Source organism: Gymnoscopelus microlampas, assembly GCF_963454915.1.
Source record: "Gymnoscopelus microlampas genome assembly, chromosome: 13".
Lineage (NCBI taxonomy): Eukaryota > Metazoa > Chordata > Actinopteri > Myctophiformes > Myctophidae > Gymnoscopelus > Gymnoscopelus microlampas.
In genome coordinates, this window is record NC_139950.1 from 39,229,962 (window position 1) to 39,245,490 (window position 15,529).

Consider the following 15,529-nt stretch of genomic DNA (forward strand, 5'->3'; position numbering starts at 1 on the left):
GGTCAGACCGAATTAAATGCATTTCTTGTTGGGAAATCTAGACTGACTGTTATGTTTGATATTTATGTTTGATAGTGTCACAATTTAACTATTTCATTAACAAAGGTGTGTTTTTTTTATAAGAAATAACAGATGTGCAAAATGCGTTTTATTTATTTTTATTTATTTATTACGAATCGAACCCTACACGCACATACACACACACATTTTTTCGCACATGCCAACCTGCAGTGCACGTATGAACAAACGCACAAATGTACAGCGTCAGAAGGGCTGTCTGAAGCGAGAGGCAATTTACAAACGTGAGTTGTTTAACAAAACACGGTATGATACGGGTTAGTGCGTATACTGTGTACTTATTTAATGTACTGCATACATTAAATACTTTGCTCTTAATACACATTGTAAAAGCACAAAGCGCGAACACTCGAGGTTCACTCCCAGGCGCTCAGATATTATGGGGCCTATAATGAATACAGCTACAGTCGAGTGCGTTATGAGACTTCCCTAATACCTCCTTGCTCAGAGGCACAGAACCAAACCTGTGTAGTTAATGTTCTGTTCTCAATTAGCCCCCTCTCTCCTAGGGTGGGAGTTAACCCATTAAGACCGGGAACGCATCTGTGTGTCATTTTTAGATTTCTTTGGGCTATTCAAAAATAGCAGATATACAAGCTCATAACCGCGCCATGAGCTTGTAGATCTGCTATTTTAGAAAAATCGGGACGATTTGAGCAATTTTTGGAATTTATATATATTTTTTAAGCGAACATTTTTTCACTCAAATCTTTGCTTCTGGGGGTCCCTGGAACAACATATTTTGAGATGGGGGTCCTCATATCATTTTGGGGGATCCTTGACATGAAAAAGTTTGAAAAACACTGATATAAAAACATAACGTTTTTCAAAACAATGTCGGATTTAGAAGACATTTGTAGAATCCCCCAGAAGCAAAGATTTGAGTTACAAATGTTTGCCTTAAAAATATATATATATTCAAAGATTTGCAAAAATGTTCATGATTTTTCAAAAAATAGTAGATCTACAAGCTTGTAGCGCAGCACTCGGTGCTTGTATATCTGCTATCATTGAATAGCCAAAGAAATCTTAAAGTGACACAGATGCGTTCCCGGTCTAAACGGGTTAATCTTCCACATGACTCGGGCTTGCAGACTGGGGACTTAGTTTCAAATGGCCATTTATTATCCTTCACTGGAGTATGTATCAACCCTCCATGTGACTCATTCTTCTCCCAGCTGAGAGGCTGAAAGGAGGAATAGAAGTGGAGGGGAGAAAAAAAGGAAAACCTGTTATTATTGATGAGTATGTGGTAAAATGCTTAATTTGCACCGTCTTCAACCAAATTATAACTCATATTGAAAGGCGCGGAATTAGCATAAATCTCATTAGACGCAATGAGAAGGGTTCATAAATCGTTATATTAATTAGTCATTTTTGCCTCCCTTTCATGGGAAAATGGGGTGTATTAACCCTTTAAGACCAGGAGCGCATCTGTGTCATTTTCAGATTTCTTTGGCTTTTCAAGAGCTACGAGCTTGTAGATCTGCAATTTTTCAAAAATCTTGAAAATCTGTGCAAATCTTTGAATATATATATTTTTAAAGCTAACACTTGTAACTCAAATCTTTGCTTCTGGGGGTCTCTGTAACAACACATTTTGAGATGGGGGTCCGCGGCCAAATATATATAATTTTGGGGGTCCTTGACATGAAAAGGTTTGAGAACCACTGATGTATGTAGCAACATTAGGATTTAGAAGACATTTTGCAGAATCGGCCTCAGGTCTTAATGGGTTAATAAAAACTAGAGGGGTGTGTGATTGTGGAACCTAATTGGTCGTTGTGTTAAGCAGTTTGGGCTGCCGGTGACGGGCTTTATTTAGTTTGGCTTCACCTCTATTGTCTGATGGAGTGCCTGCTATCAAGGAGAAGTAGACCTGCACGGCCAAATCCTGGAGTGTTTGTAGAAGCCTCTTTTATACTTTGTCGTATGATGGTGTGATGCTGGGAAAATAGCCGAGCTGCAAGCTCAAAACTCACCGGGTCGTGAGCTTATCTACTTTCACACTTTGTTTGAACATTTAAAATTTTTCGCCTATAATGACATGCCCAAATTAGGGACACCACATTAACTCTTTGACTGCCAGAAATAAAACATAATTTGCTCAGCCACTGCCAGCGATTTTCGAATGTTTTCACTAACCTTTGAAAAATCATAGAATATTCATCTCCAGTATGATCGATCCCCCGATCGCTTTAAAAGAGGTATCCGAGTCTCGTAGAATTGGGGGGGGGAAACCAGAGCCGCTTCGACCATCCGTTCCATAGTTGTGGGCAGTTGAATGTAGGTTGTTTTCGCCAAAAAGCAACAGAAAAAGAGAAAAAGCATTTTTTCCAAATCGAATAACAAGGAAGTGAACAGGCTTGTTTTTTTTTCGTTCACGCGATTTGCTGCTGCTTTGCTTCTCTGGGAGTCAAATGATGACTACCAGGTTAGCGTAAAGCGCCATCTAGTGGAAAACCACTGAAAACACAAAATCTCGTCATTCTCGTCATTGGTAATTAGCAAAATATGACGAGAAATCTCACCATTGGCAGTCAAAGAGTTAACACAGAGTATTAAAGTGGAACCTTATAGGTACATTGTCAGGCAATCAGCAAACACCCATGGCTGCAGCAAAGTCCTTATGCATATTGCATGGATGTTGAACACAGCATTAACCCCGTAATCGTGGTTAATGCGTCCGTTGTGGTTCGATAGCATCCATGTCCATTGTATATGGGACTCATCCTCCTCCCATTACGGAACATAACCTGCCCCATTCGCTTTTACTCAGGTCAGTAATGAGTACGGTCCCCCTGGGTGGCTGGGGGGTCTCGGCGCTGTCCTTGGCATCCCTCCGTGTGCCCCCAGCCCTGCCCACACTGACACATCTGTCCAGTGTGGTGGATTAGCCAGGCTGGCTCTGCCCCACCCCTGGGTTTGATTAGCCAGGCTGTCTGGTCTCCATGTCTGTGATGAATGAAGCCCATGAACTGCTGCAGCTCCAATTAAAATCACTCTGCTCTTCTCACCTCTCACACCGGCACACTCTGTGTGTGTGTGTGTGTGTGTGTGTGTGTGTGTGTGTGTGTGTGTGTGTGTGTGTGTGTGTGTGTGTGTGTGTGTGTGTGTGTGTGTGTGTGTGTGTGTGTGTGTGTGTGTGCGTCCTCTGTGTTGACACCGCCATGAAGATGCACCTTCTAGATTGTTAGCAGACAATCTAAGTATTCTAAAACAGGGGTCTTCAACAGGGGGTCCGGGACCCCTAGGGGGTCCTCAGAGTTACTACAGGGGGTCCGCCAAATCTTTGTATGATACGATTTTTTTTTGCATTAACCACTTGAACCCTAGCATCCCTTTTCTGAGGAGAACAAAAATAGCAGATCTACAAGCTCACAACGCCTCGCGCTGCGAGGCGTTGTGAGCTTGTAGATCGGCTATTTTTGGCAAAGAGTTATAGGTGGAAGAGGGGAAAAAGAGCAGCAAAAGTTAATCTGAAACACAATTTTTATACAATATAGAAGGGGTCCCTGATTCATCTATCTCTCAGCTAGGGGGTCCTTCGCCTGAAAACGTTGAAGACCCCTGTTCTAAAGCATCAATCGAGGCGTCATGCTCTATGTCGACAAGCTTCCATCTGACAGACATCCACAGGCAGCTGTACTAAATATTGGACTCATCCTGAATATTGCTTGTAGCTAGTTTAACCTATGTAATACAGATGTGGGCAGCAGTGGCTCAGGGTTAGAGTGGTCGGTAGAGTGGCCGGATGGCAACCGTGAGGTTCCCAGTTTGATCCCGGGCTCGCCCAGAATAAGTGTCGAAGTGTCCTTGGGCAAGACACTGAACCCTACATGGCCTCCAATGAGTTGGTTGGCGCTAGCTTGCCACCATTGGTGTGTGAATGTGGGAAGTGAGGGCGCTGGCGTTGATTGTTTGCCGCTTCACCTCCCAATGTACAGTATGAACGAATGAACCATTGTGTAGCGCTTTGAGTACTTGGGTAGAAAAGCGCTATAAAATGCAATTCATTATTATTATGCAGTGACAGTGTACTATAATGCATATCTGTCACATGTCACATCTGTATATGGACTAAAATCCACAGAATGCACAGAAACCTTTCATAGAGATGATACTTTAGTCAATTTGCGTTGATTTTTTTTGGTGAAAGTAGCCAGAACCTTAAATGTGTAGAGTATGTACGCTGTAGTTGATTTGTCATGACCTAGCTGTTAGTTCAGATAGTGCGGGGAAGCTGACAGTGCTACATGTCCTTTAAACTTTGACCCTCTCTCTGTGTGACAGGTTCATCAGTGACTCAGCTGAAGGCAGACGACCCTGAGAATGAGCCCCTCATATACGGGGTGGTGGGAGAGGAGGCCATGAAGTATTTCGCTGTGAATAGGGAGACTGGAGTGGTCTGGCTCCGACAGAGTCTCGACCGAGAAGTAAGAGCAGGCTACGCTACACGCACACACACGCACTCGCGCACGCCCGCACGCACGCACACGCACACGCACACACACACACCATTTTGAAAAAGGAAAGTATTTTTTAAGTTAAGAGTGCATTCTCCACCTCTTGTCTGTCTCTTTGTCTGGTGTGTTTTGGTTGATTTTTGTCTCTTCTCTGTCTGTCTCTTTGTCTGGTGTGTTTTGGGTGATTTTTGTCTCTTCTCTGTCTGTCTCTTTGTCTGGTGTGTTTTGAGTGATTTTTGTCTCTTCTCTGTCTGTCTCTTTGTCTGGTGTGTTTTGAGTGATTTTTGTCTCTTGTCTCTCCATAGACCAAGTCAGAGATGCAGGTGGAGTTCTCCGTGAGTGACAGCCAAGGGGTAAGAGATCTCCACTGTGATCACAGCTATGTCACCTTCCATCACACGCTGACATCTGGACGCTGTGTGGCCGCCAGCACCAAATAGTACACACACTGACCTCCCTCTTTCTTTCTTTCTATCTTTCTTTCTTTCTCTTTTTCTTTCTCTCTCTCTTTTTCTCTTTCTCCTACTTTTCTTGGTCATTTTTCTCTTTCACATGTACTCACTGTGACAGCTGTCCTTCTCACACTGTTTCGCTCCTGTAAGACACTGACATTCAGCTTAGTCTGCCTCAAGGGTAATGTAATGTACCATACACTAATATTTCCCTGCTATGGCTAAGATACATTTTTTTTTACTTTGATTTTTTTTCTATTATACTTTGCTTTTTTATTGTACTTCCTCATTCAGATTCGTTGTCAGTGTTAATCAAGTACTATGTACGCATTGTATGGATCGATATGCAGCCCATGGTGACTCAATCATCCAGTGTTTCTTTAGAGATTGTTGTCGTATCACTTTAATTTGTAGTTAGACACAGGTTTCATTTTTTTGTTGTTGTTGAGGCTTGTTGTTGAGGCTTTTGAAACATCAATGAATGATTATGTTTTTCTTCTTCTTTGGCCCAACATGGGCTTAGTGTTGCTAAATTACTATTTTATGTTTTAGCGGTTTTGCAGTGTGCAGGTAGCTGTAATTCTGCACCAGGACTTCACAATGGTATACTGTGTCTGTATGTTCCAGGTGGTGAAAGACACAGTGAACATTCAGATCGGAGATGTGAACGATAATGCGCCAACATTTCATGGACAGCCTTACACCGTGCACATCGCAGAGGTAAGAACCTATGACACACAGCACAAGCCGTACGGGTACATTTTTGCACTCTCAGAGTTAAATGAGCATTCAGGATTTGACTGTGTAATACAGCATGTTACTACATCCAAGGCACCTGTCTTTTATTCATTAAGCAGAAACCTGCTGTGCAAGACAATTGATGGCACTGCTAGACGATATGTAAGCACGTTGGACAAGTAAAGCTTACTTTGTTCTAATATTAGTAATACAGATATTTGAATCATGATTTTGATGCTGCTGTGCTGTGGTGGTGGTTGTTTCTTGTCTTGAGATGAAGGGTTTCTAGAATCTCTTTGGCTGCTCTGTTTTTTTATTCTATCCATTCTAAAAAGGTAGTCGGTAATATAGTTTTTGGTAATACGTTTAACAAACTAATAGTAGTACTGTAGGTAGTTGGTAATAATGAACTAACAGTAGTAGGTATTTGCTAGTAGTTAACTAATATTATTCGGTAATAGTAGGAGGTTATTATCAGATTTCATGGTCATCATCGTTTTGTGGTTCAGACATTCTTTCTGTAAAACAGTTGACGCGTCTAATGTGCAATTCCGCCAAGAATTGAGGAATTCTCTTACAATTCATATTTAGAGGGAATGCACTCAGCTTTTGATACGGTAAAGAAAAACTCTCCCCGCTGTGCAGACTCAAATCTTTTCTTCTCTCATCTTCTGTCAGCTTCTCTCACTACTCCGTCCTCTACCTCTCCTCCTCAGCTTTCCATTCTTTCCATCATTCTGCCTCTTCCGTTGCCCTCTCCCCCATCTAATCCTTGATATGAAGTAATTGCCAGAGTAGAGAGGAGCACTTCAAACAGGGTCTGAAATCTATCTCTCACACACACACACACACACACACACACACACACACACACACACACACACACACACACACACACACACACACACACACACACACACACACACACACACACACACACACACACACACACACACACACACAGTTGTTTTTGTGTTTATATTGAACACATACCCTTCTTCTCCCAGTCTTCACCAAATCTTCAAAGCTACTGGCTGGAGAGATTGGAGAAAAATCTCTCCAATCCATAAAGTCAAAGCAAATAAATGGGAGAAAGAAAGGCTGTTTAGTCTAGGCTGTTTAGTCTGCCTGCCCACCGGGGAAGGTTCTTCTCAGGCCAATGAAACCGCTGCCTGTGTGGGATTCACATATGGTCCACTTAACAGAGAATTTGCAAACAATAGACTTCGGGTGAGCCTCCGGAAAAAGCATAAAATGCAACTATTTTCCACCTTCCTCCACTCTGATACAGTGTATTGTGAGTTTCCTGGTGGCATATCACTCTGAAAAGATTTTGTTTCTGCGTCGTCAGTGTCTTCCGCTTAGTTTGGTTGAGGTTTTGACATCTCTATAAATAATTGTTGGACTTTAAATGCTGATTCATTCCACTCAGTAAGCATGCACTAATATGCAAACAAATATGCCTCCGATGTTTGTGAATACAACGTGAGGGAGATTTGCAAGGGGCATGCTTTTGATATAATAAATCAACCTTATTTTTTATCTTACTTGATAAATGAGGCCCGGTAAATGTCTATACAGAATGCATGTTATGTTGATAATAATGCAGCAGATAGTCCAAGCCCAAGGTGTGTGTACTGAGAACTGCTCGTTGAAGCCATATGCCTTCTAAGCCTTGGGGAGTTCTGGGGAAAGACAGAGAATTCTTTCTGAGAGTCAGTTCCTTCCTTGTTGCATCCTCTCCACCCCCCCTCCCCCATCCTTGTGGCATCCTGCCCCACCCCTCCCCACCTCACACACACACACACACACACACACACACACACGCACACACACACACACACACACACACACACAAACAAACAAATACACAAACATCCTTCCTCTATCTCATCTTTTATCTCCATAACTTTCTATCGCTGCTCCTCTATGCGCCTCATTGCCTTCAGTGACCTCCGCTGACCTGTGGCAGTGCAGAGCAAACACACTGTGACATCACTTCCATCAAGCTGTCACTCACTGGACGTGCCACAGTTAACTGGCCAATCAGGGATCGTGGTACCATCAGCGTTATGAGGCACTACTGCTGAACTTTAATGTGGTGAAAAAAAAGGCCTCTGACAGGAGGAGGGAGAGAGAGATTGACACAGTGACAGGGAGAGGACGAGACAGACAGCGAGAGCGAGAGACTTGGAGAGAGAAAAGGGTGAGATAAGCAATAAATGCAATATTGACAGAAAGGAATGGCTGAGATGGGGTTAAACACTTAAACCCTATATATTTATACCTGGTTGACGGGGGTCCACCAAGGCATTATACTACTGTATGTGCTGTGAGCTTGTAGCTTGGCTATTTTTCGTTGAATGTTCGCCCCCAAAACAGGGGCCGAACATTCATGTGATTAAGTAGGTATGGGTGAATACCGTGTTTGTTGTGGTTGTGGATCGGCCAGAAGCCCTATAGAAAGCTAATGAAGCCATGTGAACGGGTGAGGTTATGTGCGCACAGGGGAGGGAGCGGGCAGAACGGGTGTGTAATGGCGGGGTTTTAATTTGTGACGGCCATAAAGCGGGCGAAGAGGAGCAGGTGGGCTGCTAGCATTCCCACCGTCAGTGCTAACGAGCGAACCAGATTTACAGCATGCAAACCGTCAGACAGTAGTGGCACAGGCTGGATACAAAGAGACACAACTATCACCTAAAATAATGTTTCATTAAAAAAACGACAGACGGGGCACTACAGCCCAAATTGATAATTTCGTGGCATGCCAGGCATGGCAGTGAGAATCTACAGTAGAACACATTGATAACATGTTTTGATAACATGTTTTCCAGTGGTGTAAAGTAAATAAGTACATTTCCTCAAGTACTGTACTTCATTTTGAGGTTCTTTTACTTTACCGGAGTATTTCCAATTTTCTATACTTTTACTTCTACTCCACTAGAGTAGAAGTCAAATATTGTGTTTTTACTCCACTACAATTATTTGAACATTTTAGTTACTAATTACATTGCAGATATAAATGATTACATTATAAAACATACATTAACCACTTTAGCCTTATTTTATACCTAGGCTATTTGAAAATAGACGATCTACAAGCTCACAACACGTCGGAGCTTGTACATCTGCTATTTGCAAACATTTTAGCACTTTCACTTTTGGTACTTTAAGTACATTTTGATACCAGAGTACTTCTACATTACAGTATTGATACTTTTACTTAAGTAAAACATTTGAGTTATTTTTCCTACATTTCTATGCATATGGCTGTGCGCTATATTATACAGTACTGTGCACTTTAGTAAGCATCTACTGTGCAAGCTACTCAAGTGCTCATCATTCATCATCATCAGCAGCCATAGAAATGTGTGTACAAAATGTGTGTGTGAAAATTTGTCTAAGTACAAAGTACCACCAGGTCCCTGGGAGGGGCTCCCCTCCACCCAGCCCCCTACCCAGGATCGGGGTGCCTTAAGCTGGGTAGAGGGGCGGCGTGAGGCCCCTGCCCTGGTTCTTTTTGAAAGAAAAAAAAATCGCGCTACGTGTCCAGGGCCCTCCGGGGGCACGGCCTCTGCCTTCCTGCCTCAAGGAATTTTCCCGCAGGTGTGTGGAGGGCTGTATAGTGACCGAGGGATTGTGCGTATACTGTACAAACCCATTAAATGGTTAAAAAAAACATAATATCCTTAGCGAACCACATTGTGCCCCCAACTCCTACTGCCTACAGCCTATATAAACTGACCTGACCCCCACTCTCTCCCACGGCGAGCTGGTCACTGTGTCAGTAATGCGTCTGGCACTGTGCCAAATGACACTAATGACTTCTCTGACTGCGCCCAGCCTGTGCTTACACCCCGCTGTTTAATACACCACATCCTGACTGGAAAAAAACACACTTCTCTCTTTTTTTCATTTCTGTAACTGACTCTAAACTTTCCCATTCTTTTCTTTCTCACGCTCTCTGGCCTACTGTACCCTTCCAAAGAACTCTTTCTCTCTTTCTCTCCGGTATCTCTCACACAGACACCGACACACTCACAAAACACGCACATCCTGTCTCCCTCATCATTACCTCATCGTACTGTACAACCATCCATCTCTCATATTATTTTAGTGCTATAGCCACCACCCGTACTTACAGTAGCTTGCCCTTAACAGTCTTACCCACAGCAGCCACTGCAAACGTGTTTGCCGTATGTGGAACTGTTCCAGCAGAGCATCTTAGAATTTTAAATTCCACTCTTTCTCCCCCTTATCACTAATGTTCATATTCATCCACACCCCTATTTGGATCCCTCCTTCGATAAAGCAGTAATGATGCCAAGTCGATATAGCATAGTCAACTTCAGACCCTCTCGGGACCGAAGCGCATAGATGGATTAAATATATCGGCAAACAGGCAGTCAGACAAGCAAACTCCCGGTGATAGATTGCCAAACTTTGAGCGTATCTGTTTACTGTCTCCACATTCTGTCAGACAGGCGGGTAAATCCCTCCTCCTCACCCTCCATTTTCTATCAGCCATATGTCTCACTGTCCCGCTCTGACCTAAGCTCTGATGAGCTACTGCTCGCATTACATGGCACACGGCTGCCCAAAGTGAGGACCATGTGTAGAAATCGGATGAAGAAAAAGAAGGAGGAGGTCCGCACACTGTTTCAAGCTCCAAGAAACAATTTTTTAATACTGCAACGAACGTTTCGACCTTTAGGTCTTCATCAGGCAAAATGTATATTCAAATTAGAAATCGGATGAACACATACTGTAGAAAAAAATATTTGGCCCCACAAAGTAAATGAAACCTAAAAGTTATTGCAAAAGTTGTTTTGAAATGAAAAGGAGTAACACCTTAAAAAAGCGGACGTTCGCTCAAACCCTACTTTGTTGTGACGTGTCACGCAAAAATAGAGAAAACGTGCCATGTTGTGAGCTTGTAGATCTGGTACTTTTGCAGTATCTTTTAACAGTGACATAGCAGTGACGACATACTTGACGTCACTGCTATGACGCTACTATGACATGTATTCACTCTGGGTGAGCTAGGTAAAACCGCAGCCTTTTATGGTTATCCACTCAGCTGGTCCATGTGGGGTTAAGTGCCTTGCTCAACAGCGCCTCAACGATGCAGTATAGTTGCTGAGAAAGTTATGGTACCGTATAACTCACACTCCAGCCAGCATAGACAGTCGAATTGAGGTTCTCAAACCAGCGACCTTCAACTCACAAGCCTCCCTCTGCGCACCATACTCTCCCAAAACAACTTTGAGTCGAAAGAAGTACATTTGGCAGAGTCTCTGACACACACACACACACACACACACACACACACACACACACACACACACACACACACACACACACACACACACACACACACACACACACACACACACACATTTGGACTCATATTTGCACTCACATTTCATCTTATCGGCAGGGAGAGTTTTTGAGAGGTCCTATTACTGTGCGCCTGTGAATGAGCTGTGAAACTGCTCTTGATGTTGACTCTGGCAACAAAACGGGGGCACCTGCTGTTTGATGTGCCCTCCGCTGCTGTCAGGTAGAACAAAGATGAATCTGTTACAATATATTCTTCTCTTCTTCCCCCCTTTGTTCACTTATGAAAGCCCAAATTCAATCCGTAATCTTTTATAGTTCCCTGGCTCGTATCTTGACAGGTTATGGCATCCCCAAGTAATTTGTTTACTACCGGTTCCCGAAGACAAATATTTTGACACCGAGACTGTACAACCTTTTGCAGTTGCAAAAGGCTCTCGGAGAATTTCAAAACAACGCGTTTCCCATTTGTGTTGAACGTAAATCATTTTATTAACCCTTTAAGACCGGGAGAAGCATTTTTATATTTGACCTAAAAAGCGTTATTTTACACTTTGGCTATTCAAAAATAGCAGATATACAAGCTCATAGCGCGGCACCGAGTGCCGCTCTACGAGCTTGTAGATCTGCTATTTTTGAAAAATCGTGAAAATGTGTGAAAATCTTTGAATATATATTCTTTTAAAGCAAACACTTTTAACTCAACTCTTTGCTTCTGGGGGTCCCTGGAACAAGATGGGGGTCCGCGACCAAACACATATCATTTTGGGGGTCCTTGACATGAAAAGGTTTGAGCACCACTGATATAGAAACATACGTTTTTTCAGAATACTGTTGGGATTTAGAAGACATTTGTAGAATCGGCTTCAGTTCTTAATGGGTTAAAGCCATTTGTTTGACTTACAATAAATGACGCCCACAAACAGCCCACAAACACACACACACACACACACACATGCACACGCACACGCACACGCACACGCACACGCACACACACAGACACACACGCACACGCACACGCACACACACACACACACACGCACGCACGCACGCACGCACGCACACACACACACACACACACAATACCATCTCCTATAAGTTGGATTTTGAGCCCATAATGATTTCAGTATCATCCGTCCAGGTCTGTCCTGTTCAGTGTAATTGAATCCAGTGGTTAGCGATCTCAGTGGTGGCTGCTTGACAGCTGCAGTCCTCAGGAGAGAACTCCGCCTGACACTAAGACCCTGCGCCATATAGTGAAGGATGGAGGGATTTAGGGAGAAAGAGAGGGAGAACGAGGAGAGGAGAGAGGTGGGAATGAGGGGGGGAGTCAATATTTCATTCACCTCTGGCCTCGCCGGTGAAAGTTTTGTGTGTACACATTTCTGCTAACAAATACATGTACACGCCTTTTTATGTTTTTTTTGCAGTTTTCCTATTGTCAAAAACCTCTTCATCATGTGGATCATTGATATGTTTTCCTCCTCCATATTTCTCTTAATTCAAATATTGTTCAAGTTAAATATGTACAGTAGTTGTATTACTGATTGTTCAGTCCAATGGAATCTAGGCTGAAGTCGAAGCACAATTTTATCATAATAATACCTCAGATTTTAATAGCACTTTCATTAGTACGCAAGTTGCTTAAGGAAGAAGACCAGTACTTGAGCTAGTTTCGATGCAATTCTGCTGAATACGCAGTATGAATGCGTACACAGCTAAAGCCAGAGTGTAAATCTATCCGTACTCCGTAAGGGTTTATACATTCAGAGTTAAAGCAATACTCCAGATTTGACTGCGTATGCAGCACTGGTTTTGTAGGTGTCTGCCTCCGTGTACAGTGTCTGACAGCATTGGTTAAAGCTCCTTATGTGATCTTCCTATCAACTAATTAATGTAATCACTAGGCTAGTTTCTGCGATGTTTGTACATATGGCCAGTGTATATCTGGCCTGGGAGGACCGTTTACCAGCTGTCTGCATGCATACTTTTACTTCCAATTATGAATTTAAATGTTGGTGTTTGTTTTGTGTATATGTGCACAGCATCTGTGTGTGCACGTATATACACTGTACGTGTATATGTTATACATGGGTGCAGGTTGGCAGCACACAGAAAATCGTAAAAACAGTGCATGCAGTGATCAGCATCCAAGACAGATCCCGGTGCAGTCCTTAAGTAAGCCTCTCGGGCCAAATGGCTTTTTAAGTGAGTTGTCAGGGATGAAGTCTGGCTGCAGAACAGTTTTTTTTTTACCACACATCCTTTCCAGCCCAGGGGTTAGAGCAACAAACTCTGCCTGGGCATCACGTAGGCTGCCAATCGTGAAGGTAAATCACCTCCACTTCCTCTCTTTATCTGTCTGTCGTTTACTTTATCCCGCCGAGCATGAAGAGCACCTTGATTCGCGTGCTGCTGCGGCGGAGGGATGGTTGGAGATTCATTCTGTCGGGAGGAGGCAGGCTTGTGATTTCTTATTTTTTTTGTGAGTGACCATTCGAGAGTGTACTGTATTTACAGGAGAGCGAGTGAACTGGAGGAACGAAGGGGGTGAGCTGGAGAGATGGAGCAGGCAGAGGGAAAGATTGAGTGAAAGGGGGGAAGATTGGAGAGCGAGAGAGAGAGAGAGAGAGAGACATGGCTTGCGCTCCCAAAAGCCATTAAAGTTTGATTCACCCACTCCTCAGTCTTTGAATAAATCAATGCCCCCCCCCTCCCCCGTTTCTCCTCCTGTTCTCCATACCTTCTTTCTTCTGTCTCTCTCTCCCACTCACTCCAAACCGCTTGGCAAATTCTCCATTCTGACAAGGTTTTGCTAACATGGCAGGCCATCGTGCATCTTGTCAATCTCGGCAAGGTTTGTAGTTAGCTGTTTGTGGGACTCTGTCACTGTGTGTCTGCGTGTGTGTGTGTGTGTGTGTGTGTGTGTGTGTGTGTGTGTGTGTGTGTGTGTGTGTGTGTGTGTGTGTGTGTGTGTGTGTGTGTGTGTGTGTGTGTGTGTGTGTGTGTGTGTGTGTGTGTAACGTGTGTGTAACGTGTGTGGGCACGCACGCGCATGTGTGACTGAAATTTTACAGTAACTACAGTATGATAGGAATGGTGTCCAGTGTTTCAGGGGTAAAAAAAGAAAAGAGAAGCAGATTGTTGTAAAATGTGCTCAGCAGTGCAACAAGCACCGCATCAACCTCAGCAGGGCTCCATTTGGCATTATGCAAATCGCTACCTCTCCGATTCCGTGTCTCTCCACCTCTGTTTTTCTCCATGACTACCGCCCTCATTCCTCTCGATGTTTTCTCCTCATCGTTCCACCGAGCGCGGCTAGATTTGCCTTAATAGAGCTTTATAGCCTTTCCAATTTGCTCATATCTGTTTTGGCTGTCACTTCCACCACAGAGAAGGAAAAATGAGTGTGCGTGAGTGTGTGTGTGCGTCCGTCCGCGCGTGCATGCGCGTGTGCGTGAGTGAGTGCGTGTGTACTGTACATGCGTGCGTTTGAGAAGAAGGCGAGAGAGCTGAGCAACAGAAGTGTTTAGAGCTGTTGAAACACATGTACTCTACACCCACGATCAACTTTGTTCTTCTGTTTTACTGCGAAGTTGCTTTGATTTGTTTATTGTTAGCAAGCGTGTCCAGTCTTTGTTGTGAGGTCCCGTAGAAAGAGTAAGCTAATTACAGTCAAATGGGTTGAGCCTAATCTTATATATACATTTGCCTTAATTCCACGACCCGTTCGGTGCGTCGTTTTTTGTTATCGTTGTCGTTGATAGGCTAGGACTGCTGACGTGGCGCAGTCGAATGTGGTGTGCGTGCGCGCGTGCGTGCGACGCCGTTCCGATCTGTGATTGGCCTTGGACTGCTCACGTGGCGGACGTGAGCGGGTCCGGGCGGAACACGGTGCACCAAAAAAGTAGTTCCGCCCCAAAAAACCTTTGCGTGCCTCGGTTAACAAATGTCCGGGCGCAGATTACAGCAGTCTACACTGAAATCTCTGAGTGATAGAACAGCAGCATAAAAACAAATAGCACGACGACAGCTATGACAACGCAAAGGACTTTAATTGGTGCACGATAATAACAATAGAAATAAAGTCATCACTTGGGTGAACTTTTCCTTTAACCCTTTAAGACCGGGAACGCATCTCTGTCATTGTAAGATTTCTTTGGGCTATCAAAAAATAGCAGATCTACAAGCTCATAGCGTGGCACAGAGTGCTGCGCTATGAGCTTGTACAGTAGATCTGCTATTTTTTGGAAAACCGTGAACATTTGTGCAAATCTTTGAATATTATATTCTACAAACATTTTCTTTTAAAAAACGTTTATGTTGCTATATCAGTGGTGCTCCAGCTTTTCCATGTCAAGAACCCCCAAAATGATATGTATTTGGCCGCGGACCCCCATCTCAAAATATGTTGTTCTAGGGACCCCCAGAAGCACAGATCGGAGTAAAAAAATT

The 15,529-nt window shown here is 43.6% G+C and overlaps 1 protein-coding gene across 1 annotated transcript in view; it reads left to right on the forward strand.

The window, feature by feature from the left end:
- cdh23 (cadherin-related 23) overlaps nucleotides 1-15,529 on the forward strand; it is a 306,429-nt gene that overhangs the window by 62,567 nt on the left and 228,333 nt on the right. Inside the window, exons 4-6 of the mRNA XM_084076986.1 lie at nucleotides 4,372-4,514; nucleotides 4,850-4,897; nucleotides 5,624-5,716. Of these exons, the coding sequence (XP_083933112.1) occupies nucleotides 4,372-4,514; nucleotides 4,850-4,897; nucleotides 5,624-5,716 (284 nt within the window). The remainder of the gene's footprint in view (nucleotides 1-4,371; nucleotides 4,515-4,849; nucleotides 4,898-5,623; nucleotides 5,717-15,529) is intronic.